The following is a 26578-nucleotide window of genomic DNA, read 5'->3' on the forward strand; positions in this document are numbered from 1 at the left end:
GGATATGCCATCCTGTGACAGGTCGTACCATGTTTGCTGCAGCAAAGAAGCTTTCCATTTTGAAAGAACTACCCAGAAAAATGAGCCCACACTTTGTTTCTCATGCTACTTTTGTTAGAAAGGGAAAACAATTTACTTCTGTTTAGCAGATGATGGAAATAGGTTAAGATCAGAGGAGCATCCATTCTCCCAGCTTCAGAGGTTTCATGTATTTGCAAAAGCAAATTTGCTGAGAAAACTACTTAGAAAGCTGTGCTGGGCTTGATAGCCTGTGCTGCCTACAGACTCAAGCTCCAAATAGAAGGATCCTTGTACATGAAGCAAGTAGCTATTCTGTTGTGTGATGAGCTCTAAGAGCCCCTTCACTTTCTGTTACAGGCTACTTCCGAGGGGAGAGAGGAGAACCTGGTGAGAAAGGTACAACCATATAGTCCTTCTCTTCCCCTGTCCTATTCCTTACTCTGGCAATGCCCAAGTTTGGGCTGGATGTTGCCAGAGGCAGCAACTGCCAGTGAGAAAGATGAATCCGGTTTATACTTGAACAAAAAGAATCACATAATCCTTTAGGTTGGAAAAGACCTTTAAGATCATCCAGTCCAACTGTAAACATAACACTTCCAAGTCCACCACTAAACCATGTCCCCAAGTGCCACTTCTAAACGTCTTTTAAATAGTTCCAGAACTGGTGACTCAGCCAGCTCCCTGAGCACCTGTTCCAGTGTTTGACAACCCTCTTGGTGAAGAAATTGTTCCTAATATCCAATCGAAAACTCCCCCGGCACAACTTGAGGCTGTTTCCCCTTGTCCTATTGCTTGTTACTCAGGAGAAGAAACCAGCCTCCTCCTCTCTCCATCCCCCTTTCAGGTAGTTGTAGAGACTGATAAGGTCTCCCCTGACCCTTCTCTTCTCCAGACTGAACAACGCCAGTTCCCTCAGCCACTCCTCATCACACTTGTGCTCCAGCTTTTTTGCCCTTCTCTGGACCTGCTCCAGCACCTTAATATCTCTCTTGTAGTGAGGAGACCAAAAACATGTTGTTCTAGGTGCAGTCTCACCAGTGCCAAATACAAAGGGATGATCTCCTTCCTTGTCCTACTAGAGTGTAAAGCTAGTTTGCTGTATGAAGTGTAGAGGGCCTGATCCCATGCAGAACTAATACAGGAAGTCGAATCTTGCATTGCACCACTAATGCAATGGGTCTGATCCTGCACTGTTCAAGTGTGAAGTATCCCTGTTCACCCAAAACTCCTTTGTATTTCATTGAAGGTGGGAAAGCAACCAGAAAAACAAAATGAATGAATAGGTGTTGGAAATAGCTCTAGCATCTCTCCTAATTTAATTTTTTTTCCCACTTAGGTGACATGGGAATGCAAGGTCCCAGAGGTGAGTTGGGAGTTACCTGCTTTCTCAGGTAGATCAGCAGCCTGCCACAGGGCCTGGGTAACAGGTGGATTTTTGTTACTCCACAAGTAAAATGGAGAAACTGATGCATTCTCTAGTTCAGACACTGTTATGATGATTGAGGTTTTTTTCTCTTCTTCCAGACAGGACAGTTTTAGAGTTCACGTTAGAAGACATAGCAGATCTCACTTTGAATCTAGAAACTTCTTTCACCTAGATGAAAGTCATTCCTGAAGCCAAGCTCTACCTGCTTTAATCACAGAGTGCTTCAGAGAATTTTGCATGGTGTGAATGATTCAGTCCAATGCATAAATACAAGAAGGCCAATGTGGTATTGCTGGAAGTGTTAGAACTTATAAACTTGCTAGGAACATAAAGCCCTTTATATGGGGCTTTAAGGTTTGCTAAAGTGACAAACAGGGAAGACCTATTCCCCACTGAATGTCTTTTTCTTTCTCTCTACAGGAGAGCGAGGACTTCCTGGTGTCCCAGGTAGGCAATAGTACAATTCCCCTTTGAGGGAGGACATTTAGTGACATTACTGTAGGCAGGAACAAATTTTGAACTGCACAGCTAGCTCAAGGTGGTTCTCTAAAGAGTCAATATTTAGCATAGACTAAGTCACTTGATTAAGTCACTTGGTGCTGAGCTACAGGCACAGCTGGGAGGCTTGGTTACAAGCAAGGCCTCAGCCTGATTTCCACTTAGCCAAACATGCCTAATTTGAGGTTGTAAAGATCCCAGCCTACCTCTGAAAGAGTCCCACAGCTGCATGAGTACTTGGCCCAACTTTCTCGTGCTCTTAGAAGTATTGTGTTCTTCCAAAGAGATCCCTGTTCAAGTACCTACCTTCCAAGTAATATCTTCTTTACCCTAGCTGATGAATCCCTCCAGGGTTCAGGTTCCCCTCATTTACATGTTATTCTTTCATGGCACCCAGACAGAAACTCTGAACATTTGTTGTGTTTTATTTTCCAGGCATTCCTGGTCCAATTGGACGCCAAGGACCAGAAGGACCAAAAGGACAGAAAGGCAGCATGGGTAAGCATCTCTGTCAATGCTGTGAGTCTCTTGCAGTTGATTGACATGTGGCATAGGAATACAGAGTCCAAGTTGGTGTGATCGTTTCCTTCCCCTATGGAGGTGGCCATGGATCCTTTTGCCCAAGCCTTCCCTAAAGACACCTTTTTTTACAAGGCATTTGTTTCCTGTAGGTGATCCAGGCATGGAAGGTCCTATGGGACAGAGAGGTCGAGAAGGGCTACCAGGGCCTCGAGGGGAGCCTGGACCACCAGGATTTGGAGAAAAAGGAGACAGAGGTAGGATCTAGGTGTCCCATTTTTGGATAAAGCAGAGATGAACAAAAGCTAGAGTTTGGTCCTATTTGTTTGATTTATAAAACACCTCAGTGATAGTACTTAATTATTCAAATCCAGATGTTATTTTAGACATTTTCCAGCACAGACAAATCTGGACTAAAGGATTTTTTTGCCATACTTGAGTAAACAAGGGTTCTTTGGTTTGCCAGGTCTCACAGTCAGGTTTGACTTTAGCAGAAACAAAAGTACTTAGTATCAAGGTCACCTTCCCTGTTACCCAAGTCACCAAAGCTGGGGGATTTCTTGCTCATCCTGAATCCCAATGAAATGGGATTTCTTTCTTGGACAATGAATGCTTACTTTGGTGTTTCAAACTGACCAGCAGATTAATCATGACACTTGCCAGAGAAAGCATAATGGAAAATAATGGAAACACAGGATCACAATTATCTATTCATGCTCTTCCCTTACAGGTGGTATTGGTGAGCCAGGTCCTCCAGGGCCACCTGGTCCCCCGGGTTCTGCTGGCCTTAAAGGTAAATATGGAGATGAACAGAGAGAGCCTAGCAGACTGGTTAGGAGTAAATAAGCACTCCAGCCTTCCTGTTTCACTTGTGTTGCACTGCAGTCATGAAAAGTGAATGAATGGTCCTCATTTTAGATAAAATTTACTTTGGTAGGTACACATAACCTTTAGAGCAATAAATTCTTGGATATTTTTAAGTGAGAATGAGGATTGGCAGGGTTTTGCAAAGCACCAGTCTTTAAGATGTGTGATGTTTCCAACTGTTTTTTTCTCTGCTTTCAGAAATAATAAGGTAAGCTCCATATCCTAACAGGCTTCTCACAGTTACAGCTCTACAATACATGTAACTGCAATAAAAAATGCACTATGAAAAATTTGGTCCCCCCTGAAGTATAGATCCCGGCATCCCAGCCAAAGTGGAAGGCTTGAGTCTCTTTACCTGTAGGGAAAACCACTTACTCCACATCACAAAAACTAAGTTGTGTAGATTTGTTGTCATGGGTTTGGGGATGCTGGTGATGCAAATTCTTTCAGTGGCTGAGGGAATTCCAACCTGCTGAACACCTATTGTGTTGTGGATGCCAAACTGAAAGTTAATTTTCTAATTGTGGTGTTACTGAAAGAGAATCCATGTTCCTTATTCACAGGTCTGATGGGTTCTCCAGGCCCACAAGGTCCTCCAGGTGAGTGCTGCATTCTTTTGCTATTAAATATAGAGACTAGAGAAAACAAAACCAGAGTGACAGCTTCTCATAGCTTTTCTTCTTCAGTGGCGCATAATGGTCAGTGGGATGAATTAAACCCCCCATCTCATTTTTCTGCAGGTCCTCCTGGCCTACAAGGGTTTAGAGGAGAAGCAGGTCTCCCAGGTGCTAAAGGTATGCTTCTCTTCCCCTTGGCAATTACAGCAGCACTAACTACTGATGTACTTTTCCAGCACTGCCCTGAGTAGCAGACTTGGTCTGAGCATGAAGCATTTTGATGCTAGGGGCAAAGGAAAGAGTTAAGACTGAGGAAAGAGGATGAGGAACTAAACTTAGTTAGCAATTGCAAATAAGTATTGAGAAATACAGGAGACACAGAGTCAATAGAGCAGTCTAGGTGAGGAAATGGGGTTGGATGGATGGAGCTGTATTGAAGCAAAGGAATTTATGGTTTGAGTTTGTTTGGTATCAGAGCATCTGTATTTCCCTTGATTTTTCTTGATACGTTAGATTCCCTTCTGACTTCTTGTTATTCTTCAATCACCCATATATCTTTCAGGTGAGAAAGGAGCTGCTGGAGCCCCTGGACCCAAAGGTATGTTGATCAGTTATATCCACTGTCTTTGTGGATATTTTCTTTAGATTTTTTAGAGGTGGATACTGTCCATGGGTATTAACCCTAGCCTCTTTTGGCTTTTTCTTCTGTGCTAGTGTCAGAAAGCAGACTTTATTTTCTCTGATGGAAACATTTTACAATGAAACAATATCACAGAATCCTTCCCTTTTCTGTACCACAGGTGATCAGGGTGAGAAGGGTTCTCGTGGAATGACAGGTCAGTGAATTGTTTTCCTGGAGTAGCAGCTTACCTAATACACACATTTGTTATTTGAGTTTCAAATAACAGTATAGCCCAGCCAATCCAAGTTAGTCTTCTGAAAAAAAGTATAATGACATTACTGGTTATAGGAGTTTTATTTTTGCACCCAAGTTTTAAACAAATAGATCCCATTCTTGTTTCAGTAATCTTGGTAGCAATCTTTGTATTTAGCTTTAGGGAAATTCTCCCTCACATGCCCTGTATTCATGTTGCTTGAGCTTTTTCTAACGCCCAGAGACAGTCACAAATCATGAGACCTGAACATCCTGTCAATGCAGAACACCCACTATTGCTGACAGTCATAAATTGTATATTCACCAAGATTTGATTGATTCATTTTCATACCATTTTGCTGCAGGTGAACAAGGCTCAAGAGGAACTCCTGGTCCTCCAGGAGAGCCAGGGGCTAAAGGACCTGCAGGTGGGCAACAGAAAACAGCTGTGTTTAGATGTGAGGCAATGTTATTTCCATGCAGAATGTGTGTTTATGAGCATAGACAAGGAAACAATATGGGAGTGGAATCATACTTTTGATCCTAGGTCTTTTCTCTAGATAGCTAAGATTATTCCTGTTATGAAGACAGGCTGAGAAAGCTGGGGCTGTTCAGCCTGGAGAAAAGAAGGCTGTGTGGAGACCTCATAGAAGTGTTCCAGTACCTGAAGGGGGTCTGTAAGGATGCTGGGGATGGACTCTTCATTAGGGACTGTAGTGATAGAACAAGGGGTAATGGGTTAAAACTTAAACAGGGAAAGTTTAGATTGGATATAAGGAAGAAGTTCTTTACTGTGAGGGTGGTGAGGCACTGGAATGGGTTGCCCAGGGAAGCTGTGAATGCTCTATCCCTGGTGGTTTTCAGGGCCAGGTTGGACAGAGCCTTGGGTGAGATGGTTTAGTGTGAGGTGTCCCTGCCCATGGCAGGGGCGTTGGAACTAGATGATCTTAAGGTCCTTTCCAACCCTAACCCTATGATTAGCCTGTATACTCAGAAAAGATGATCTACAGTTAAATTTCAAGTGATTATTTTCTAGATCTTCAGTAACTGCAGGCAAGGTTTCTTTTTGGATGCAATATGATGAAAAACCACCCTCTTGTGTTTAGAACTGTGCTCTGCTTTGTAGGACAGTGCAACTGTGTACTACTGCAGTGGTTCCTAACAATCTCTTTTCTTTGGACAGGACAAGCTGGCCGTGATGGACAGCCAGGTGAAAAAGGTAAGGGATTTCTCTGAGGTAGAAGTACAGGTACTTTCTGATTTGGCAGGAGGTTAATTTGTGAAAGAGGTGGGAAAAGATGGCAGTAGATTCAGGTTTTGGGATCTTGCTGTCTCAGAACTGTAGCGTCAACCATGTAAGCATGGAACTGAGACATATAATGGAGCTGACTGTAAACTTGTGACAGTTCTTCTCACTACAGCACTCTTCTGTCATTGATCTTCATCTCCCAGACTCTCATCCTGGAAATGGCCAGTTGGCTGTGAGGATACAATAGGTGGAAAGTGCAGCAGGACAGCTGGTGGCCAAGCTTGAATGAATTGGCAGACTGTAAGTCAGGGACTTCTGGCTTGTTAATGGTGCTTATATCCCTAGGTGAACCAGGTCTTATGGGAATGCCAGGAGCCCGAGGCCCCCCAGGACCCTCTGGAGATGCAGGAGAACCAAGTAAAAGCATACAGGGAACAAAAATGCTATTGCTTAGTCAGGAACACAGATGTCTTTGTCAACAATTCCCAGTCTTAATTTAAGGCTTGCAGAGGATCTCTGTACTGTAAGATGGTGATGAAAGGGAGACACACAGGGAATCTAGACCCTTTGTGATCTCAGGATTGCACATGCTGCAGACAAGAACATCAACTGCTATGAGCCAACATTCAGTTTACCTACCAGATGCTAAGCCAGTTTACACCCCTTGTGAATCATGTGTTTCAATTTCAAGTAAATGTAATCTTTTTCTCCCTGTCTATCCTTTCTCCACCTGAAACTTCTTAGAACTTTTGTCTTTTTCTTCCAGGTCTCACAGGACCCCAAGGACCACCAGGTAGGCTTTTCCACCATGTTCCAATTTGTCAATGACACACTTTGATATGGGCTCAAAGAAACCCTTTTTAATTTTCCCTCGGTGCTGCTTGGGTCTTCCAAAGTGAGATCCTAAGGTTTCTGCATGTCCTTTGGCTTCTGAGACGGGTTTTGTGGTTGGTGTGTAGTTCTTAGCAATGCAGAGCCTTGGAGTGTGGCAAGTTTAGCTCTCCTAAAACACAGTTTGCAGCAAATAATATGTTTCAGTTCCCTATGCGTCACTGAAAAGTCCTTCTAGTCAGCAGCAGAAACAGAGGAGAGAAGATGTAGCAATAGAGGTGGAAACAGAGGAAGTGATGTCTGCAAGCAGAGGTGATTTGGGGAGCAAATCACAAGGGAATTTATCCAGGAGCCTCAAGCCAGGGAGCAGTACCTGGAAGAAGCTACAGGTAAATCTAGGAGGGCTATCATCCAGGGAGCAATGAGAGAAAGGAAGCCCTTAACTACACCCAAGGACATTACAGGTCAGTCTAGAATCCACTGTGAATTCCTCCACTTGCTGCCAGTGACCTGCTTGTTAAATGCTGAAAGCCAGGGTCTTGAGTAGGGAGCTCCTTCTATAAATCCACAAGTGAAACTCAACTGCAGTATGCGGAAAAAACAGAGCAAAGAATGTTTGCACTAACCTTTTAAAATTGTTTGTCCACCTCTTATCAGGACTTCCAGGCAACCCAGGCCTACCAGGGGCTAAAGGTGAGTTTTGTTTCTTCCCCAGTACTCATTTTCTCTCCAAGCACTTCATTTTCGGGAGGATTATCTGCTCTAGTGATCAGTCCCTGAATCAACAGTGGCATCTAGTGGCTTTAGGAAGGGAAGGTTTAAGAAATAGATGGTAGGCAAAGCCTGCCTGAGTATACAGGAAAGGCAGGGCATCTAAGTTCTACACTTAGAAAACCTTAGCAAACCTGGTTTTGCCCTTAGCATATGAGTATGATGGCTGCTGACTGCCATGGAAGCTGTGTGGCTGTCTCAGCTAAGTCAAGGCCTATCGCCTGTGCTGACAGATGTAGTGCCTGGGAAGCTGATCCGAGGATGTCTACAGCTAAATGCTGTTGCTTCCCCCATGACTTTCTAGTGCTATGACTTCTCAGACAAGAGATCAAGGGCAAAGAGAATAGAAATCACATGTTTAATAAGACAAAGATGTTGAGCTAGTGACAGATTTTCCCCAAAACAGAAGTTTATCTTTTGTCTCTGTTTTCTTAGGAGAACCTGGAGCTCCGGGAAAAGTTGTAAGTGCTGGTAAGTAGTGCTGTGAGAGTTCAAATACATCTGCTTTTGGAGGACTATCTCTGGTTGTTGTGGTTTAAGCCCAGGCCTTAAGTCAGCCACCCAGCCCTCTCACTCACTCCCCACCTTTTTTCCTCTCCCCCACTCCCAAAGGGATGGGGAGGAGAATCGAAAGAATGTAACTCCCATGGGTTGAGATAAGAACAGTCCAGTGACTAAGGTATAACACAAATCACTGCTGCTACCACCAATGATAATAATGGTAAGGGAAATAACAAGGGAAGAGAATACAACCGCTCACCACATGTCAGTACCCAGCCCAACCAAGCAGTGAACTAGCCCTTCCTTGTAACTCTCAGTTACATCCTGGCCATGACGTGCTGTGGTATGGAATACCTCTTTGGCTAGTTTGGGTCAGGTGTCCTGTCTCTGCTTCCTGCCAGCTTCCCCTCCTCCCTAGCAGAGCATGAGGCTCACAAAGTCCTTGGTCAGACTGAACATCTGAGCAGTAACTAAAACTATCGGTGTTATCAGCGCTGTTCCCAGGCTGAAAGTCAAAACCACAGCACTGCACCAGCTACTAAGAAGGAGAAAAATGACTGCTACTGCTGAACCCAGGACACTGGTTTTCTCTGTGCCTCCTAAATTCATCTTGATTATGTGTCGGACCTGTACTGGGACTCCCTGTGTTGGGAGAATACATATGCTATAGATGTGTGATTCCTTAAGGATAGATTTGTTATACGTTCACTGGATGTGTGTATGTATGTGTATGTGTACAAGTGTATGTGCTTGTGTTTCAGAGGGTTCCTCAACTATTGCTCTGCCAGGCCCACCAGGTCCTCCTGGCCCAGCTGGCCCCACTGGACCCCCAGGTGTTCCAGGTGAGGAAGCTGTTCTTCTGCTGTGGTTTTTGCAGGCAGCTTACATCACTGTGGATCCAGTTCTTAATTTAATGTGTGATGTTTATGAGCTCTGCCAGCCTGCCCTGTCTGGGTGGCAAGATTGCTCAGGCAGGACTCATGGTCCTCACCCTTCCCTGCAGAAAGACCAAGATCTCAGGTTGAGTTAGGAAGGCAGCAACCTCAAGGGACTAATGGGGTACAATCACAGAGGGGGTAGGAGAGAAGGGAGTGCTGAGAAGATGAAGAAACTGGGAACACTGTTCTTGTCCTTTGATCTGATGAGTACTAAATAGTGGTAGGTCAAATACAGTGAGTAGAATCAAGCTCTTTTGCGTCTCAGGAAAGCAGGCTAGTGTCTAATCCCTTTCCCAGCACTGTCACCAAGATCAGGAAGTGTTTGTTTTCCAGTCCTAGCTTTGAATTCAAGACAGCAGAAATCCCACATTTAGTGTATGCAAACCTTTCATACAAACACAGACACACAGACAAACATAAACATGAGCTTGGTCCTGGGACTCTTCTATTCCAGGTCAGACACTGCCCTCCAGCATGCTGGTGTCAGGCAGCATACGTCCTGAGCCCTGGTTCTAGTGGGATTTCTGTGCCACTTCCAGCTTCTTGGAGCTGGTTTGGTACAGCTAGCCTCAGCTTGAAGCAGGGCGCAGGAGGAGGATTAGGCCTATCATCTCATTCCTGCTGTGGTCAGTGACACTCTGGTTATTTCCTCAGTCTAAGGGGCACCAAGCACTTTAATTACCACATGATGGAAAATAAGCCTCTTTTCCAGAGATTCGGGTAATACATGGGACATCAATGAAGTCAATACCATATAGCAGTTTGATTGACTTGTGCAGGCAAATAAATAGATTATTTTATAGTCTCAGTTCTTATAAAAGACCTATTGCTATTGTAAAGTACAGCCAGGCAAATCTAATGCAGTCTCTTTTTTTTCCTTTGAAACCAGGTCCTGTTGGACCAGCTGGTCTCCCTGGACAGCAAGGTACCATTCACCATCAGCTTTGATTCTGCTTCTTAAAGAGAATGGAAATCATTACTTTTCCTTTGTTTCTAATTCTCTCAGCCCTTGGCACAACCTCTCTCCCTTTTGTCTGCAGATTTCTTCCTTTCAGTTCATTTTGCTGCATTATTTGGCTTAATGAATCTTGCAAAGAATTTCTATTCTTTTTTTCTTTCCCAAGAGAAGAAGGGGGATGGGAAGAGCCGGTGTGATGTGGATGCTGCAAATGTCTTTTTGTCTCTTATATTTTCTGGAGGCTGGTATTTCTAAGACACTTCTCAAGTGTGGCTGCCTTTCTGTGGTATGGGATATAGTCCAGCTGATACCTTGTGCCATTTTGAAAGGTGGGAGAATAACTTAGAGGGAAATTGAGAATAATGTCCCTGTGAAACCGCTGCTAACTGGACAGATGTCTGTTTGGAAAGGCCTGAGCAGAGCTGACTGCTAAGAACCTTTCTTAGCTGGTTTCCTATGATCCTGTTAGGGCAAATTGTGCAGTAATTTCCACATTTGAATACAGTGTCCCTCAGAGCCAGGGACTGAGTTCACTCTCCCTGTTCACATAGGCAAAGTCTGAACCCGTTGACAAGGAGGTAAGGAGTGGGTACAAAATGTCACCCTCTCTCAGTTACATGATTCACTTTCTCTTCTTTTGTTCCCTGAAAAAGGTCCACGGGGCGAGAAGGGATCCCCAGGTGAAGCTGTGATAGAAACTATCAGAACAGAAGTCTCATCATTAGCATCTCAAAGTAAGTGGGCCACCTTTCCACTCCTTCGCTTGGAGAAGTGCCAGAGGCCTCAAGGCCTTCTCACAGCTAACAGAGATGCCTCTACTTCTTTCCCCTCAACGTGACATAGGGCAAGTATGCGTGTGTATGTTTGGCAGTGGGATAACCATACCAGCTACCTCTTCTGCCCTCCTTCTCATCCTTCTCATCTGTGCATCCCAAAGTGCTTTCAAAAGGAAGTAGATGGCATCAGGCCCATGTCATATGTCACAGAGAAGAAATCTAAGGAATGGTGACTGTTGAACAGCCCCCAGCAGCAGAGATGGTCACAGAGCTATGAGATTTCAGCCTGACCTTTTAGCCACACAGGGCAGTTCCCTATGATCACAGAGCCATCCGTAAGAGGAGAACCAGTTTGAAAAGGCACACTAATTTGAGCAGCAGCCGTTGAAATCTCTCTATGAGTTAGAGGATGAATTCACAGAGGAGCAAATGCTATTTTAAAATGGAAAATAAGTGGAGCAGAACAGAGTGGTTTAACAGCATCCCAAGAAACATGTCTGCTTGCTCTGTGCAATACCAGATGTGTTGTGCACTTACAATCAGAATTCTTAGGGTCTTGGACCTCTGCAAGTGTGCAGGAAAGGCAAGGTAGAGGAGGGCATAAAATCAGAAATGGTCTTTCCCTGATCACCATCTGAATGGGGTCATATATATCCAGATCATGCTTTAGTACTGTCCCATCCCCCATTCAGGAGTCTTGGATCTCAGCATTACTGAACTTTGAGTTTGTGCCTCAACTTGGAGGTGAGGATACATCTCAAATCAAGATAACACAGTGCAGCTGCTTGTTAAAATAATGACTGCATAGTGTTCTCCTAGCAAACTTGCCCCTCTTTGAAGGAATCTTTCCTCTCCTGGAAAATTCTTTCCCTCCTTCTCTAGCCTTTGAGTCCTTTGCTCCTTCCCTCAGCAATCATTCTCCAGAGAGATCTCCTCTCTGTTTCCAGTATGCTGCCAGCCTGCTTAGGGCTGTATTTTGCTCCATGTCCTAACCTACATGGTGGCAATCAGACACGTATCTCCTCTCCCCGCTCTGCATTAACTTTGGCTTAGGTCACCCAGGTCCTGCCTTAGTCCACCTTTGACTGTAAAGGCTTCTAACAGCAATGTAATGACAGAGTTTCTATAGCAGCACTAGCTCCATAGCAACAATTTTCTCTTTTTTGTGTGTGTTTTATTTGCACAGTGCTGTCAGATTTACAAGGGCGAGCAGGACCACCAGGTCCCCCTGGACCACCGGGTACGTAACATAGCAGAGCTCAGTACGTAGCAGGGGGATGCTAATGCACACGGCACATTTCTGGGCCATAGAGCTTGCTAGGTAAGCCCTGTTTCTTTTGTCTTCAGGTGAATCTGTGCAGGGACCCCCTGGACCTCGTGGCCCCCCAGGTAAGAGCTTCTTTCTCTGAAACAAACCTGGAAAGTGGGAGGTGTACCTCTATCCTGTGCCTTGTGGTATCCCAGATGCAATCTTGGACCTGGGCTGACTTTACTGGAAGCAGAATTTCCCATAGTGGGTTCCTCCTAAAACAATTTCACTGCAGTATAGTTTGTCAGCAGCAAGATGCTGCCCAAGAGAGGAGATTTGTTTTGTCAGAGGTTTGCTAGCCAGGCTAGTAATTCATAAAAAACATACCTTTTGAGAAGACACTCAATGTTCTCAAGTCCGAGAGGAAGTAACTGCCATCAATTCCATCTTTATGCCTTACTTGTCCAGCGTTAACTTCCAGCTGGAGACAGATGGAGTGGTTCTTATTATGAGGAACATATCCACTTCCTGTAACACAGATGTCCTATTCACAGCCAGAAGAGGGGAGGTGCAGGAGGACATGAGACAGGAACATAACCCCATTCCTTGCTCTCTGCTCAGTAGCAAAGGGGAGCAGGTCAGGTGTGTGATGGAATGAATCTTCTGTATCAAAGTAGTGGAGGCCAGCTGGGATAGGCATTCTGTACCACAAAGGAAGTTGTTCCTCTGTCTTGTGTCTGCTGTGGTGCCAACAGATAATGAAAAATAACTAACATGGATGGATGTCTGTGGAGAAAACAATGATACAAGGCTACACTTGGAAATACTTCAGCTATGGCTGTGGCTGGAGATGTAGCAGCTCTGAAATGCATTCAATTACAAATCCTTATCCTTCCTAAAACCTTTGTTTCCCTTTTGCCTAGGAGAAGGATTGCCAGGACCTCCAGGCCCACCAGGGAGATCAGGGTCTTCCATGTCTGCCTCAGGTAGGTTCTTCCCGCTCATTCCCTCACCTGTGTCCTGTGAATGTCCTGACCTGTGGTTCCATAGAGTACATCCTTGGCTAGGACCAGGTGGAGACAGATGAAATTTATGTCGTGTTCTGTTGGATGTCATGAAGAAACCCTTTTGTTTTAATTACAGAAGCATTCTTCACAGGCCCACCAGGTCCACCAGGCCCACCAGGCCCGAAGGGAGACCAAGGTGGGTATATGCTGCTAGATACTAGATGGATCTCAGCACTTCAGACTGAAAAGAAGGAAGGGAGGTCTTGGAAGCAGAAAGCATCCTGCCTTTCTGTGGCTGTAAGAAAGCTAGCACAGTGCTCACTAAATAGGACTCCTCTCTGCTGATGTAAAACAAGTCAGTCTTTGTCGGACAAATTCATGGGCCTCCGGTACTGTATTCAAGGCAATAGCTGTATTCCCATCCCAACTGTGCAAGCCCTTTAGGTTCAGGAGCATTTAGAGCTTCAGATTTGCCATCAAAGGGGAAACGTCCACACAAAATGCAGGTTGAACTTGGCTAGGTCAGTGCAAGGAGGAGGCCCCGTGAAGTGGAGCTCAGCTCTCAGCTGTCAGGAAAACGTGGCACCTAGTTCCTTGCTCATTTCTGCCTTGCACATCGAAGGCCATGATAATACTCTGCAGTGTAGGCTGGGATGTTGCAGATCAGAACAAGGCAAATGCTAACACTGTTCCTTTGTTCTGTTCACAGGTGAACGAGGTCCACAAGGATTCAGAGGTAAGGAGGCTTCCAGGAGACAGCAGTGGAGTGCAGGGTAGCTTGCCTATGTATGTGACTGCTCCATCATTTCTGTGTCCCATGCAGGGGAACCGGGTGAGCCTGGTCTTTCAGCATTCTCCTCCCATGGTTAGTCTGTGTACCCTTTCCTCCTTTTAATTCGTTGTCCCTAGACTGAAATCAGGGGACAAAATCCTGCTCTACTGATTCTAGCTTAGTTTTAGCGGAGCCAGGATTTTGTCCATGTGTTTTATTCCTGTGAATCTCTGACTCTTCTTCTGCAATTGGCAGGTGAGGGAGTCACCATACAGGGACCTCCAGGCCCACCAGGCCCACCTGGACCCAAAGGTGAAGTTAAGAATCTTATTTCTTTCTTTGCTGGTAGCCTCACACAACCAAGACTGGTTGACACTAAAGCACGGACTAACCTGGTCCTTTGGAAACCTCATCTGTGCTCACCACTGCCTTTTCAGGCAGAGCAGGACCATGGCAATAGAAACGCTCTGAGCACAAGGCACATGGGCAGGTCACAGAACACTCAGGAAAGCTGCTGTGGCCCCTTCCTTCTGCTCTTCCCCAGCAAGCTGCTAATTCAAGATAGTCATTACAAGACTAGGTAGTTGCTTCTCTGACAACACATAGCTCAACTGTTTTACATGACCAAGTATGCAACGTGCATTGTCACCCATTACAATTGTCTGTCTCCCTCGCTCTGGTTTCCAGGTGATGCAGGTGTCCCAGGCGCTCCTGGCATCCCAGGAGCATCTCGAGGTAAGAGGCCAGACCATCATTGCTCTGAGACTATCAAGGAATGCTGACATCCTCTGAAATTACTTTGAAAAAGCTCCTTCAGGTTTTACAGCTGTGGGTGCCAACCTAATGCTGATGGGATTTGTGTTCAAAACCTCTTTTTGCACAATCTGCTTTTTATCAGATAATTTAAGAGCTGCAAGTTTTCTGTTATCAGCTTACTGGGAATCCTTTGAGTTTTTCCTCATGGCATATGAAAGAAAGGGATTCTGGGTTGGCTAACCATGTTCTACGAGGGATTAGAGAAGCTGCATTGAACCCTCTAGTGGAAAATCTGATTAGAAGGGTCCTTTGTTCAGTTTTACCTACCTTCAGGTGGGTTCATGTGAATTAAGCTGCTTTCATTCTCAGTAAGAGCATCTGTGTATGCAGGATATTAGTGCAGTTTCACAGAAAGTGCATATGTATTAACCTAAGTGTCCCTCCATATGAAGAAACCCCCTGATGATTCTCTACATCATAGGAATACTACTTCAGGAGCATAGGAAAACACCTTAATGAACATGAGGTGTCACGTGACAACATGGTGACAGGAGTCATACAGGACCTACCTGTATCTTGCAATGGAGATGAGTGTTGGGGTTCTTGAGCTGGTGCTGCCCAGGCTGGGAGCAGCAGGGCAATGAGGTTAAACTAATGAGCTTCTGCACTTTATGGAATTCCATCTATATTTCCACACAGCATTGCACTCTGGGGCATGAACTGGCCAGGTCTGTAAGTACAAAGCCAGGGAGGTCTCTGGACTCAGCCCTGCAGAGCTGCACAGGCTGAATTATAAGATGCTGAATGAATTGAAGACAATATACTGCCTAATAGCCTATGCCTAGACTGTGTTTAGAGATGGAGGGGGACCCTCTCCACTGTCCATTCCCAAAGCTATTTCCAGACCTGTGGGAAGGGCTCAGTGCAAGCACACTTTAGCATCCTTTGGTCTACTGCAAGCATGCCTTCTCTTTACCATGCTTTCTGTAGGTGGATCCAGACAAGGACCCCCTGGACCTCCCGGGCCACCCGGTCCTCCTGGCCCAGGTGGAAGTTCATCTCAGGAGATTCAGCAGTATATCACTGACTACCTGAAGAGTGAGTATAATGAGAGTTTGCCGTGGCTCAGCAGGAGCATGCCTTTCTCCCTGAGCCCCATGTCACCCTCCCTTTAGAAACAGCAGCCTTACTGCTCTGGTCTTATTTCTGTTGAATACTGTGAAGTGCCATTGCCCACTGTGGTGTCTGCAGAAGTGTCCTTCTGTTGGCCTGCTTTTTTGCCAGGAGAAGAGGGTCCAGTAATTGTGCTTGTGGTCATTGTCTTCCCTCTCCTGATGTGGATATATCTTGGGCTTCCTATCTAGGTGACAATGTAAGGCAATATTTGACTGGTGCCCAAGGCCCTCCAGGCCCTCCGGGCCCACCTGGAGTCATCACCACTGCGGATGGGATGAACTTGGATTATGCGGAGCTGGCTACCCGTGTTATGAGCTATATGACAAGTAAGCACCATGTTGGTAAGCTCTGTACTGAATCATGCTCTTGGCTGAGCTTGTACAACACCTGGGAGGTGAGAACTAGAGGAGAAACATCAGTCTTTAAATAGCAGCACCCCAACCCAGTTATTCATCTTCTGCAGTCTCACACAGCTGAGGTCGCCTCTGAGCCTTGTTTCATTTTAATGGTTAGATTAACTAACAGGTGCTGCTGTTTAAAGAGTCTCACATTAAACATTAGCTGTCAGACCCCCTAATGCCCTTAAGACCCAGACAGGTGCCTCTATTTGGTATATGTGATCTCAGGTATTCTGGGGCTATCTTGTACACTTGGGGCCCTCCTAAAGTGGGTGAAATTTCCAGAGCTTTGGAAGCAGCCTGGAATCTTAGTTCAGAAAAGCACAGAGCACACATCTGTGGAGATGACCAGTATGTGTGAGACAGAACTGAATCATGGTTGAGGGCATGGGAGGCTCATTCCACCAGCTAAACTGGATTAACTCAGCTTTCCTTTGTCCTTGCTTGACCCTTCTTCATCTTCTGTCTCATCCTCATTCCCACAGGCTCTTCAGATCGCTATCAGTCATTTGCCAGTTCTGTATCAACTACATCTGTTTTGTACCAAGAACTTCTGGACATGCTGCAGAGTAAGTGAACCTTGAAAGGAAACATGGGGGTTAGGGGTAAAGCATCCCAGGAGACCTCCTCTTCCCTTCCAATCTCCTGTGTCTAACTGGAGTTACCAGCAGCTGCTTCAGAGGGTCAAGGCCTGCCATAGGTGCTGCTGAGTGGCCTGCTCACAGGCTGAGAAATCCTCAGACCTGGTGCCTTTGCAGGAGCTGGATGGCCTTAAAAGATGCATTTTTCATTTCCAGGAGAAGAAATTCGTCAGTATCTGGTGGGACCTCGGGGCCCACCAGGACCTCCTGGACCAGGGGGAGATGGCGTGTCTCTGTCACTGGATTATGATGAGCTGACCAGACGGTTTATCAGCTACTTGACAAGTAATGGCCTTTTTTAGTGTGCATTTCCTTCTGTTCTTTTGGGAACTGAGCAGAAAGCTCATGCGGTCAGTGAAAACTCTTCCAGTGTTGACTGTGTGAATCCCTATGTACAGAGACGTCCTCACAGGAACTGTGAGAAACTTGGAAGAAAACAAAGACCCCCTATAGCTAAGATGCTATCCACAGACTCTAGTAATGAGTTCTTGCTTTGCTAAAAACTGAGTTTAGGAACATAATTTCATTTTAGAATTCCCATCAATCCCTTCAAGTGCCTTTCATTGGCTCTGTGGCCAGGATGTATCCCTCTGTGGAAGAGTTGGTCTATACCCACTTTGTGTCAAGGCAGCTGAGACAACAAAATCTTACAAGTTTAAAGTAAATGAAGCACCTCTGCTTCATTTTTCCATTTGTAAGGGAGTGATGTGGCACGTAAGAACTGTTGGATAGAAAGGACTCAAGAATCCCCAACAGCAGTGCTAAAATGCCTAATCCTAGTAGCTGCATTTTTCCCCTTAAAAGCAGAGCCTTGCCCATTCTTAGTCTCTTTGACCTGACCTTGGAGACCAGATTTCACTAATTGGCTGCTCCAAAGATGGTGGGGATTTCCTCTTTGGCTCTGGAAGCAGAAAACTGCTGTTTAGCAGTAGCACCCCACCCAGGACAGCTGCGCTTTACCAGCAGGGACATTTCATTAATGCGCATCACAAAGATGCAAAGTTCTGCATCAGACCTACTGCAGATAGGTGACACAGGTTGAGCAGCACATGCCAGTGGGTCATGAATAGAGGCCTGATGCCTGCCGGTGTGCAAGTGCCCTCGTGTTCAGATTAACGGGGCAAGCTTTAACTCCAAGCACAGAACAAGGTTTAAGCCCCGGTTCCCAGCACAATCTGCTGCTGAGAACACTCTACCCTGCAGGAGTCCCTCCTGCATTACTGATGAACAAGCCCTGCAACCTGTCTGTTCACACTGTAATTGCCTGTTCTAATAATGTGCTACTCTTGGATCTGTTTGATTTTGCAGGTTCTGGGATGAGCATTGGGCTCCCTGGACCACCTGGGCCTCCAGGGACACCTGGTATATCTTACAGTGACCTGACAGCATACCTCAGAAGTAAGCCAGCTTCTTTACTCCCCTGTCAGAGGTCCATGCATACCTCAGGATCTTCTTTTACAGGCTTAACCAGAGTTTCTCCTTTTGCCCATCATGACAAATAATTGTCTGTGAGACTATGATGGTCACTTAGGAACACCGCAGCCTTCCTGGGCTCTGCTAGGACCTGTACAGACCATGAAGGGCTGCAGACAGATCACCATGCTCCTGTGGAGAGCAGCAGCTGGGAGGTGCTGTCTTGGGAATGGGGCTGGAGGAGCCCTTCTCCCAGCTCTGCAGCATAAAGGATTTTTTTTATGCCACTTTATGAAAGTATATTTAAAAAGTAGGGACTTCTGCCTTCTTTGGGATCTCCTGACTGTGATGTCTACGCACAGGAAAGTGAGGTGCACCAGGAAGGCTGTACCAGAAGGTGCTGGGGAGAAAAAAAAATGCCTTATACTTGGCCGTGGCTAACATTGACTGTATTGTCAGGGAAGGTTCATCAGGGTTGTGGTGGTTTGAGTGACTCCTTCTCTTGTGTCTTTCTTACAGACTCTGAATTCAGTGGGCTTGTTGGGCCCCCTGGTCCTGCAGGGCCCCAAGGACCTCCGGGGATCCCTGGATCACCAGGCATCTCTCTGGAGGACTTCTCTGCTTACCTACAAAGTAAAGCACTTTTGTACTTCTCACAGCTGGCAGGCAGACTCTGTTTGTAGGTGCTGGGGGACCGAGGCTGAGATTTAGCTCAGCAGGGCTGGGACTGCCCACTGAGAACAGGGTCACTTCACAACATCAGCTGGAGAGGGGTGGAAGTTGGGGTTGAAGCCTTTGCACTTTGCAGATCCCCAGACATGTGTGATTCCCTTGTCCTCTCACTGCTGGAAAATAATTCTTCTCTCTCAAGGTGTGGGATACTCCTCCCTCTCTGGAATCCAGGGCCCACCTGGCCCTCCTGGCCCTCCAGGACCTCCAGGCTTCTCAGGAACCGGTCTCCTGTCCTATACTGACATCACCAACAGCGATGAGTTCAGGAGTGAGCTGATCCAGTACCTGAAGAGTAAGGGGACACCATCCATCCCCCTGCACACACCCGAGCCATGCTTTGCTTTGTGTAGGCTGCTGCCTCTACCACAGCTAAGGCAGTTCTGTAGGAGCCTTCCCTAAAACGGGGCTGCAGAAACACCTTATCTCTACAGCCAGGTCTACACTGCACCCGATGGGCTGGTCTCCTCTCAAAGAGGCAAAATCCATGTTGTGAGCCAAAAGAAACAGGCACTGGGCAGTTACAATTGGCCTGTAAGGTCCAAATAACTCCCTAATAAGGTCATCTGCAGAATTTTGCTATGTGAAAAGCATCTTCTTTGACAAACACCTGCCTATAGAGCAATGGGTGATGTACGGGTTGGAGCCGAGCCAGCTGTGAAGCAGCATTAATCTGAGCCCTGAAGTTGGCAAGTCATCCAGGGCAGCCTTCCAAAAACATGGGGATCCCCTCACTTTTAGGACCTTGGTCACAGAATGGCTGTTTTGGCAGAGGTGCTGACATTGGCCTGAGAGGAGTGCACCCTTCTGCTGTGGGCACGTTGCTAAGATTGGACACCTGAAACTGTGGGAGAGATGGGAAGGAGGAGGGTGATATGGCACCTGTGGAGATTGAGGCTGACATCCGTGCCTGCTGCCTGTGAGATAGCACTGGATGAGGGTCACTGTGATAATTGCCAGGACAAAATTTCACTCTCCAGTCCTCATTCAGGTGGTAGCACAGGACCTGTGCCAAGCCTGGGGTCCCCAGCACCCCAGTGTCCCTGATGTTCCCCCCCTCTCGTGTTTTGCAGGTGATGAAGTTCGAAGCTACATCTCGGGGCCACCCGGACCCCCTGGGCCAAGGGGACCACCAGGACCCAAAGGAGACAGTGGCTTGATGGCTGGGTCTATGTCTTCATCATACCAAGGGTTACGGACTTCTGAGCGGATGCATGGAGAATCCCTTGGTGCTGAGGGATCCCATGGGGGATCACTGGGCACGGGCAGCTCATATGGCAGCTCCATGAGCAGCATGTCATCTTACAGTGCCTCAATGGGCAGCGATGGCTCTTATGAGACCTCCATGGGCAATGATGGGTCTTTTGATGGGTTGTTGGCAGAGGAGGAATCACGCAGGAGATCGAGTTCAAGCAGATCCTACAGGAACTCCTTCTCTGGTTCCCTGGATTACAATGAGCTGGCACTCCGTGTGTCAGAGAGCCTACAGAGTGAGTGGAATGCCTGCTTGTCCTGACCCTCTGTGTCCCAGCGCACAACCCCAACCCTCTGTGGCTTGTGTCAGTGTTTACTTCCCTTACCCTTCCTGCCTCAGCATCCAGCCTCAGTTTTCCCAGAGCTCCTTTCAAATGATATCTTAAATTCCTCAGGCCAAGGTATTCTCCAGGACCTGATGTCTTACACTGCGCAGGGACCCGCAGGTCCCCCAGGCCCTCCTGGTCCTCCTGGCATCAGCCGGGTCTTCGCAGCCTATGGCAACGTCACCGCAGACCTCATGGACTTCTTTAGAAGTAAGTGACGTATTGAGTTCTGGTTTCTGGCTCATGTGTGTGAGATCTCACCAACCTCTTGTAGATGCAGTGATCTTTTCACCTTTGCACGCTGCAGAAATACTGCTGAGATACAAAGCTGGAGGCAGGTAGTCTGTCCATCCCATTCCTCCCTTGCTGGGGAGGTGCATTAGATTTTCCCACTACTTGCAGGAAACTCGTCCCAAATCCTGAAGGCCACTGTGCTTGCAAACCCTGTGGCTGATTTTACCATGGCTGGGCTGGCATGTCTAGAGCAACAGGAGCCAGCAGCTCACTTTGTGCTGAGATTCCCCTTCCTGAATGTGGGCTAGCTCGAGCCCTGGTAACAGCCAGGACACCCAGAGAGGGTGGCAGAGCAGTGCCGGTGAAATGGGATCACACCATGCCCTGGGACTTTGCTGGGATCAGAACCAGAACTTGCTTTCAGTCAGTCTAATCCCATCCAACCTAGAGAAATGTCCTTCCAGTGTGACTCACTGCTGCTCTGAGGGACTACAGAGCCCTTTGCAAGTGGTTTGTCCCACTCATTCATCCTCTCCTTCATTTCCCTCTCCAGCATATGGTGCCATCCAGGGACCACCCGGTGAAAAAGGGGAGAGAGGTTATCCTGGACCCAAAGGTAAGGCTTGCCATCCTTTCCCTCTCAAGCCTCCTAACAGCCAGGGAGCAGCCCTGTGTCCACAGAGATAGTTGGCACAGGGCTGCTGAAGGTCACACCTCCACAGTGGAGGTGGCATCTTCAAGATCTCAGCAGGAGCTGCCCTTCCGTACCCTGGCCTGTCCCTGTTGGTGGGCCAGTCCTGCCCAAGGGCAAACTTGGTCTTCTCATTCCCTCAGGTGACCCTGGACCAATGGGCCCACCCGGACGCCATGGGCACCGGGGACCAAAAGGAGAGAAAGGAGAGAAAGGTATGAACATCTGCCATCCCCAGGAGAGCAGGGGGTGCCTGTTGGGGAGGGGAGGATTCCCCAGGGACCAGCCCATCTCTGGGAACTGCTGGAAAACCCACATGGCCCCAGCTGTTTGCTTGTTTGGGGTCTTTTGTCTTTGTTACCCCACATGAACTTTTCAAGTAACCCTCCTTTTGACTTCCTTCTCCCCAGGTGAACAAATGTATGTTGGCAGAAGAAAAAGAAGAAATGTTGGGGTTTGAGGAAAGAGGCAGCTCAGTTCTGCACTGGGCAGCATTCCCAGCAGCCTATAGAGAATTAGCTTGAGTCATCACTGCCTTAAAGCTAACACATCCCTGCCCACAGCTAACCACTTAGGCTTGATAGTTCCGTGTTGCTGCAGAGCTTTGAATGGCTCTTTTATGTGTCAAGTATGGCCCTGATGTGGGTATTTGCTGCTGTTGCTGATGTTTGGCTTAGCACCCTGAGCTCCCAGGCTTTGGGCTGACAGCGAGCCGTGTCTGTCTCACCCAGTCCAGGCTTCTTGTATTACTCCCAGCTATCTAAAATCCTGTTTTAACAACTAGCCAACTATCCAGCATAAATTAAAAACGAAAGCATCTAACCCCCACCAAACACATGCCTTTAAGAGCTCAGATTCAGCCCACAGGACAATCATCCCAGCCCATCACTTGCTTTGGAAAGCAATGCCCATCCACCTGGCCTCAGGAGTGGGTTTAATGCTCCAGGTGCATTAAACCTGCTCGTGAGCACAGCTCCTTGGACAAGCTGTTACTGGAGGGGTGCAGACAGTGATGGGTACAGCACATAGAAGTGCTTCTGCCTGGGTCAGCACGTGCTTTGCGATGCCTGTTCGTAGCAGCACAGCGGGACATGACATGCACAGGGACCGAACTGAAGCACTTTTAAACAGAATTTGTTGATCTTTTTAGAAGTATTTTTGTATTGTTTTTTAAAAACATTGGGGTGGGGGAATATTTTTAATGTAAACAGCCCAATTAAAGTGTGTTTTTCAACCCAAGCCTGCGTGACCAGCATTACATTGGGCATCACTGTGACCATGGGCAGACGCAGCTGGGTGGTGCTGGTGGCTGTTCTGTTTCTCAGCACAGGAATGTGGGCCAGGCCCATGCCGACCTGCTTCTCCAGCTGGCAGCAGGTTCCAGTCACAGTAGCAGCAGTCTCTGCACATTGTCCCAGGGTGCCACAGTCACTGCCTTCCTCCTTGCAGTGAGGCATTACTGGTAAAGTTTATGTATTTTAGCTGGGGGAGCCTAGGGGCTGAGTGATGGCCGAGCTGTAAGGTACCACTGGGCAGAGGCTGGCATTTCAGTGCACCGTGCCTGGTTATCACGCGTGTGACACCACATCAGCATTACGGTGCTGCTGGGGCCGTATGTGCTGCACACACACACTGAGGTGCTACTTTAGTTCCAGGGATTGGCCAGAGCAGGGCAGTGGCTCATTCTTATAGCAAAACAAAAACCCCTTGCTTGAACCGCTTGTTTTCAGTCCAGGTTTACTTTACTGATGTCAAGTGTTGGTGTTCCCTAAGCATAGGAGTGTTTAGAGCAAAGGCCTGTGTGAACCAGGCCAGCTCTCAGAGCACAGAGCTTGTTTGCCAATACAGCCTGCATCCTTCTGGGTGATTTACGCTCCCCCTGGCTCTGTGGAGACCTTGCCTTTTAATTCTCATTTAAAAACACCACCAACAGCCCTGTGCTGTCATGTTTAAGCACAGCAGTGGTATGTCCATGCCTGAACTACTCAGGACAGCCGTGCTGGGTTTGCAGGCTGTGCTGTGTGACAGGGTTGGGCAGCTCACAGCCCTCTGGGGCCCCACAGGCACAACCTCTCATTTGCTGCATCATCCAGCCTGGACCATTGCTGAGGGGGGCTCTGCTGCCAAACAGCAGCTCCTCACCTCTTCCCCTGTACCCAACTGGTCAGAGTGGCTGTCATGAGGGGAGGCCCCATGTTGAATTCGGATAGGGCACAGCAGTCCTTTTAGGCATCCTTTTAGGCTTGTGCTCAATCGGCACTCCTGCCCTGGGCTGTTCCAGACAGGCAGCCACACGCTGCACAACCTAAAGCACTTTTTACACTCAGCTATTTTAAAAGACCCATTCACTCCAACATCACATGTATTTCATGCAGCTTTTCCATCAGCAAACCAGAGGCCAGCTCAGCAAACCGTGATTTTATTGTATTTACAGCAGAATTATTACAATATTCTACAGAAAGCCATGAAATCAAATTACTTTGAAAAACAAGACAAAAACTTAAACCAACCCAAAACCGTTGTATGGCTGCTACTGCAAGTTCACTTCCACAAGGTGTACGTACAGAGACCCCCAACCAGTTAAGTCATCCATCCCCTGATTTTTGGTTGCTTTCTGTAAGGCAAAATTAACTTGGGTTGCAGGTAACACAAAACATTCAACAAATGGCTGGGACAACACGAGGTGCGGATGCCTCAGTGTACACTTGATCACAGCAGACCCCCCTGCTTGCCTTTCCTATAGGAAATGGGTGTGAGAGTTCAACATTACAGATTTCACTCGGTGTCCCTTTCTAGTTTCCATTCTTTCCCCCATTTTAGGATTAATAATTTGTGAGGAAGAGGCTTTACCACCTACCTTGGGAACTGTAGAAGAGACTTTGAAAAACCAAAGCATCTTTGGGCTCAGCCCCTCCCTTCTGCTTTAGGTACAGTGGAAGCACATGAGCCCTTATGCATGAGCTTTCATGGTTTTGAGCACGTTCTGAAGAGGTCTGTCTCATTGCTCTGGCACCTAATGCCAAAAGGAGCTACAGAAATGAAGTATGAGGATGAGGCAAGATTGCGAAAGGGGATGGAGAACAACTGACAGCTCTGCAAGCAAGAGAGAAACACTGACAACCTTCTGTTGCCTTCTCCTCCCCTTTATCTGGTCTCATCTTTTGTATGACTGAGAACCAAGAGGGCATCCTTGCCTCTGACCTTGTTTTGCATGTGCTGTGAAGACGGCAGAAGTAGTCTGGGAATGGGAAATGTGCATGGACGTACCAACTGCAGGAAGTCTGAGACCCAGAAGTGCAGAATTTGAAGTTAAATGACCAGATTGTAAATGCTGACATAAAAAGCACGGAGTTACCTATGCAGTGACCATCCTGCATGCTCCTCCCTGCCCTTTCCTCCAGTGACCACAGAGCCACTGCCCCCAAAACCTTGCCTCCCTTCCCCACGGCAGAGTAGCCAAAGGGCAATAGCTCAGTGGAAGCAACCAGCACTGAGCTTATTCACACAGTGAAGTCTGTTCCCTGGTTTTCAGCATGATGAGCGCTTCTGAGCCACAATGAGCTGCAGCTACACAGCAGCTCTGAAAGTCAGGCTAAATAAAGGTGGATTTAAGGGCCTGAATTAAAAGAGTGTTATTTTTCCTATACCAAAGTAACCTTGAAATACTTGCAAGGCAGATACTCTTTTGTGTGGAGAATCAAGCTTCCTATGTGATACTGCTGCCATATAAGACATTGTGGTGTGACGATACATCACTGCATTGCTTGGCGCTGTTTTAGTTAAGGTGCTAAGTTTCCTATTTATTAAGAATACAAATTCAGTAGCATGGAGTTATAATAGAGAAAGTCCTCTGGGACAGAAGAATACTTCTGAAACCCTGCGACAGATCAGATAATGAATATGCATGGATGTAACTTTAAGAGGATATTAGCTTAAAACATTGTCAGAAAAAAAAGGATGCTGCTTGGAATGAGTATCACTATTTTAAAAGCGATGTGAAAAATCACAGTGAGTGAGCGCCACTGGAAAGGACAGTGCGGGGCTGCCACCTCTGAACTGGAATTTGGTTCTCCTTCAGAAGGTGTTAATAAATCAGGAGCGATTTAATCAGTCATAATGACCTCAATGTCCTGTCTCTTCAATGCCATACACACTTCTCATGTGTTCAGCAGAGTGCTCACAAAAAGAAACACAATTGCTTTATGGGAATCAGAGAGGAACAAATGCTGGAATATTCCCCCCTCGCCAAAGTGAAGCAAAGCTCCCCTGGGACTCCTGAGCCACAGCCCGAATCCTCCTCACTGGTAACGCTACCCGAGACAGCCCCATCCTGGAGAGATGCCCAATTTATTAAAGATGCAGAACCTCCTAAACACAGGGGCAGCAAGATCATGTGAGGTTCACCCAGCCAGAGATCAACCTGGGCTGCCAGCACTGCTGCATAGGCAGAGGATCCTGCAAGCAGCTGGGTTCTACTAACAGATAGGATGTGAGCAGAACCAGTGGCTCCCACCCTTCCAAGGCCCTATCCCAACAAAGTTGACTTTGCAGGTGCCAAAATCTGCTCAGAGCTCAGGAAGAACAAGTTGTGAGGGCTGAACCCGTCAGAGGCTGCTTTAAATACAGGACAACCGACCAATATATTGCACTGCAATTCACACATTCACTGCCTTTGTTGATTTTCCTGGGGGCAGCATTTATGATGTAGTAAAACACAAAGGTGAGCAAATACTGATTTGTCTTCTGAAGGGCATAGAGGGGAAATGAGATCTGCTGAACACTGAGTAACAAAGTGCATTGTTTTGTGAAGAAAACACACCTAACTATTGCGGAGATGGAGCTCCTAACATTTATTAAAGGGAGGTGACGTGATACAAAAGAGACTGGATTTTGTATCTCAGGAGATCTCTTCCAGGCCTGTGTGAGACTAAGTTAATTTGAACTGAAGTTTCTGACATTGATACAATATTGTACACCTGCTTCACGTTCTGCAATACTTAAACCCAATGTTATCAGTCTAAATGTCTAAGTACCCAGGCTAGTGCCTGTAATCCCCTAGAAAAACACCTTTTCACACTTATTATCA

At 46.8% G+C, this 26578-nt stretch overlaps 1 protein-coding gene across 1 annotated transcript in view; it reads left to right on the forward strand.

The window, feature by feature from the left end:
- The window catches only part of COL17A1 (collagen type XVII alpha 1 chain), a 41292-nt gene extending 18743 nt beyond the window's left edge, over positions 1 to 22549 (forward strand). Inside the window, exons 19-57 of the mRNA XM_061458825.1 lie at positions 379 to 417; positions 1358 to 1384; positions 1868 to 1894; positions 2381 to 2443; positions 2617 to 2721; positions 3195 to 3257; positions 3895 to 3930; positions 4072 to 4125; positions 4511 to 4546; positions 4749 to 4784; positions 5188 to 5250; positions 6006 to 6041; positions 6417 to 6488; positions 6838 to 6864; positions 7560 to 7595; positions 8109 to 8144; positions 8936 to 9016; positions 10002 to 10037; positions 10724 to 10804; positions 12033 to 12086; positions 12194 to 12235; positions 13019 to 13081; positions 13239 to 13298; positions 13812 to 13838; positions 13926 to 13967; positions 14130 to 14186; positions 14562 to 14609; positions 15621 to 15728; positions 15995 to 16132; positions 16690 to 16773; positions 17002 to 17130; positions 18154 to 18243; positions 18778 to 18891; positions 19130 to 19282; positions 20061 to 20477; positions 20637 to 20777; positions 21355 to 21417; positions 21636 to 21707; positions 21903 to 22549. Of these exons, the coding sequence (XP_061314809.1) occupies positions 379 to 417; positions 1358 to 1384; positions 1868 to 1894; positions 2381 to 2443; positions 2617 to 2721; positions 3195 to 3257; positions 3895 to 3930; positions 4072 to 4125; positions 4511 to 4546; positions 4749 to 4784; positions 5188 to 5250; positions 6006 to 6041; positions 6417 to 6488; positions 6838 to 6864; positions 7560 to 7595; positions 8109 to 8144; positions 8936 to 9016; positions 10002 to 10037; positions 10724 to 10804; positions 12033 to 12086; positions 12194 to 12235; positions 13019 to 13081; positions 13239 to 13298; positions 13812 to 13838; positions 13926 to 13967; positions 14130 to 14186; positions 14562 to 14609; positions 15621 to 15728; positions 15995 to 16132; positions 16690 to 16773; positions 17002 to 17130; positions 18154 to 18243; positions 18778 to 18891; positions 19130 to 19282; positions 20061 to 20477; positions 20637 to 20777; positions 21355 to 21417; positions 21636 to 21707; positions 21903 to 21952 (2906 nt within the window). The 3' untranslated portion in view covers positions 21953 to 22549. The remainder of the gene's footprint in view (positions 1 to 378; positions 418 to 1357; positions 1385 to 1867; positions 1895 to 2380; positions 2444 to 2616; positions 2722 to 3194; positions 3258 to 3894; positions 3931 to 4071; positions 4126 to 4510; positions 4547 to 4748; positions 4785 to 5187; positions 5251 to 6005; positions 6042 to 6416; positions 6489 to 6837; positions 6865 to 7559; positions 7596 to 8108; positions 8145 to 8935; positions 9017 to 10001; positions 10038 to 10723; positions 10805 to 12032; positions 12087 to 12193; positions 12236 to 13018; positions 13082 to 13238; positions 13299 to 13811; positions 13839 to 13925; positions 13968 to 14129; positions 14187 to 14561; positions 14610 to 15620; positions 15729 to 15994; positions 16133 to 16689; positions 16774 to 17001; positions 17131 to 18153; positions 18244 to 18777; positions 18892 to 19129; positions 19283 to 20060; positions 20478 to 20636; positions 20778 to 21354; positions 21418 to 21635; positions 21708 to 21902) is intronic.
- The last annotated feature ends 4029 nt before the right edge of the window (positions 22550 to 26578 follow it).

The sequence above is a fragment of the Pezoporus flaviventris genome, unplaced genomic scaffold (assembly GCF_033815535.1).
Source record: "Pezoporus flaviventris isolate CSIRO_AGI_PZ_B2104156 unplaced genomic scaffold, CSIRO_AGI_Pfla_v1 ptg000029l, whole genome shotgun sequence".
NCBI classification, from domain to species: Eukaryota; Metazoa; Chordata; class Aves; order Psittaciformes; family Psittacidae; genus Pezoporus; species Pezoporus flaviventris.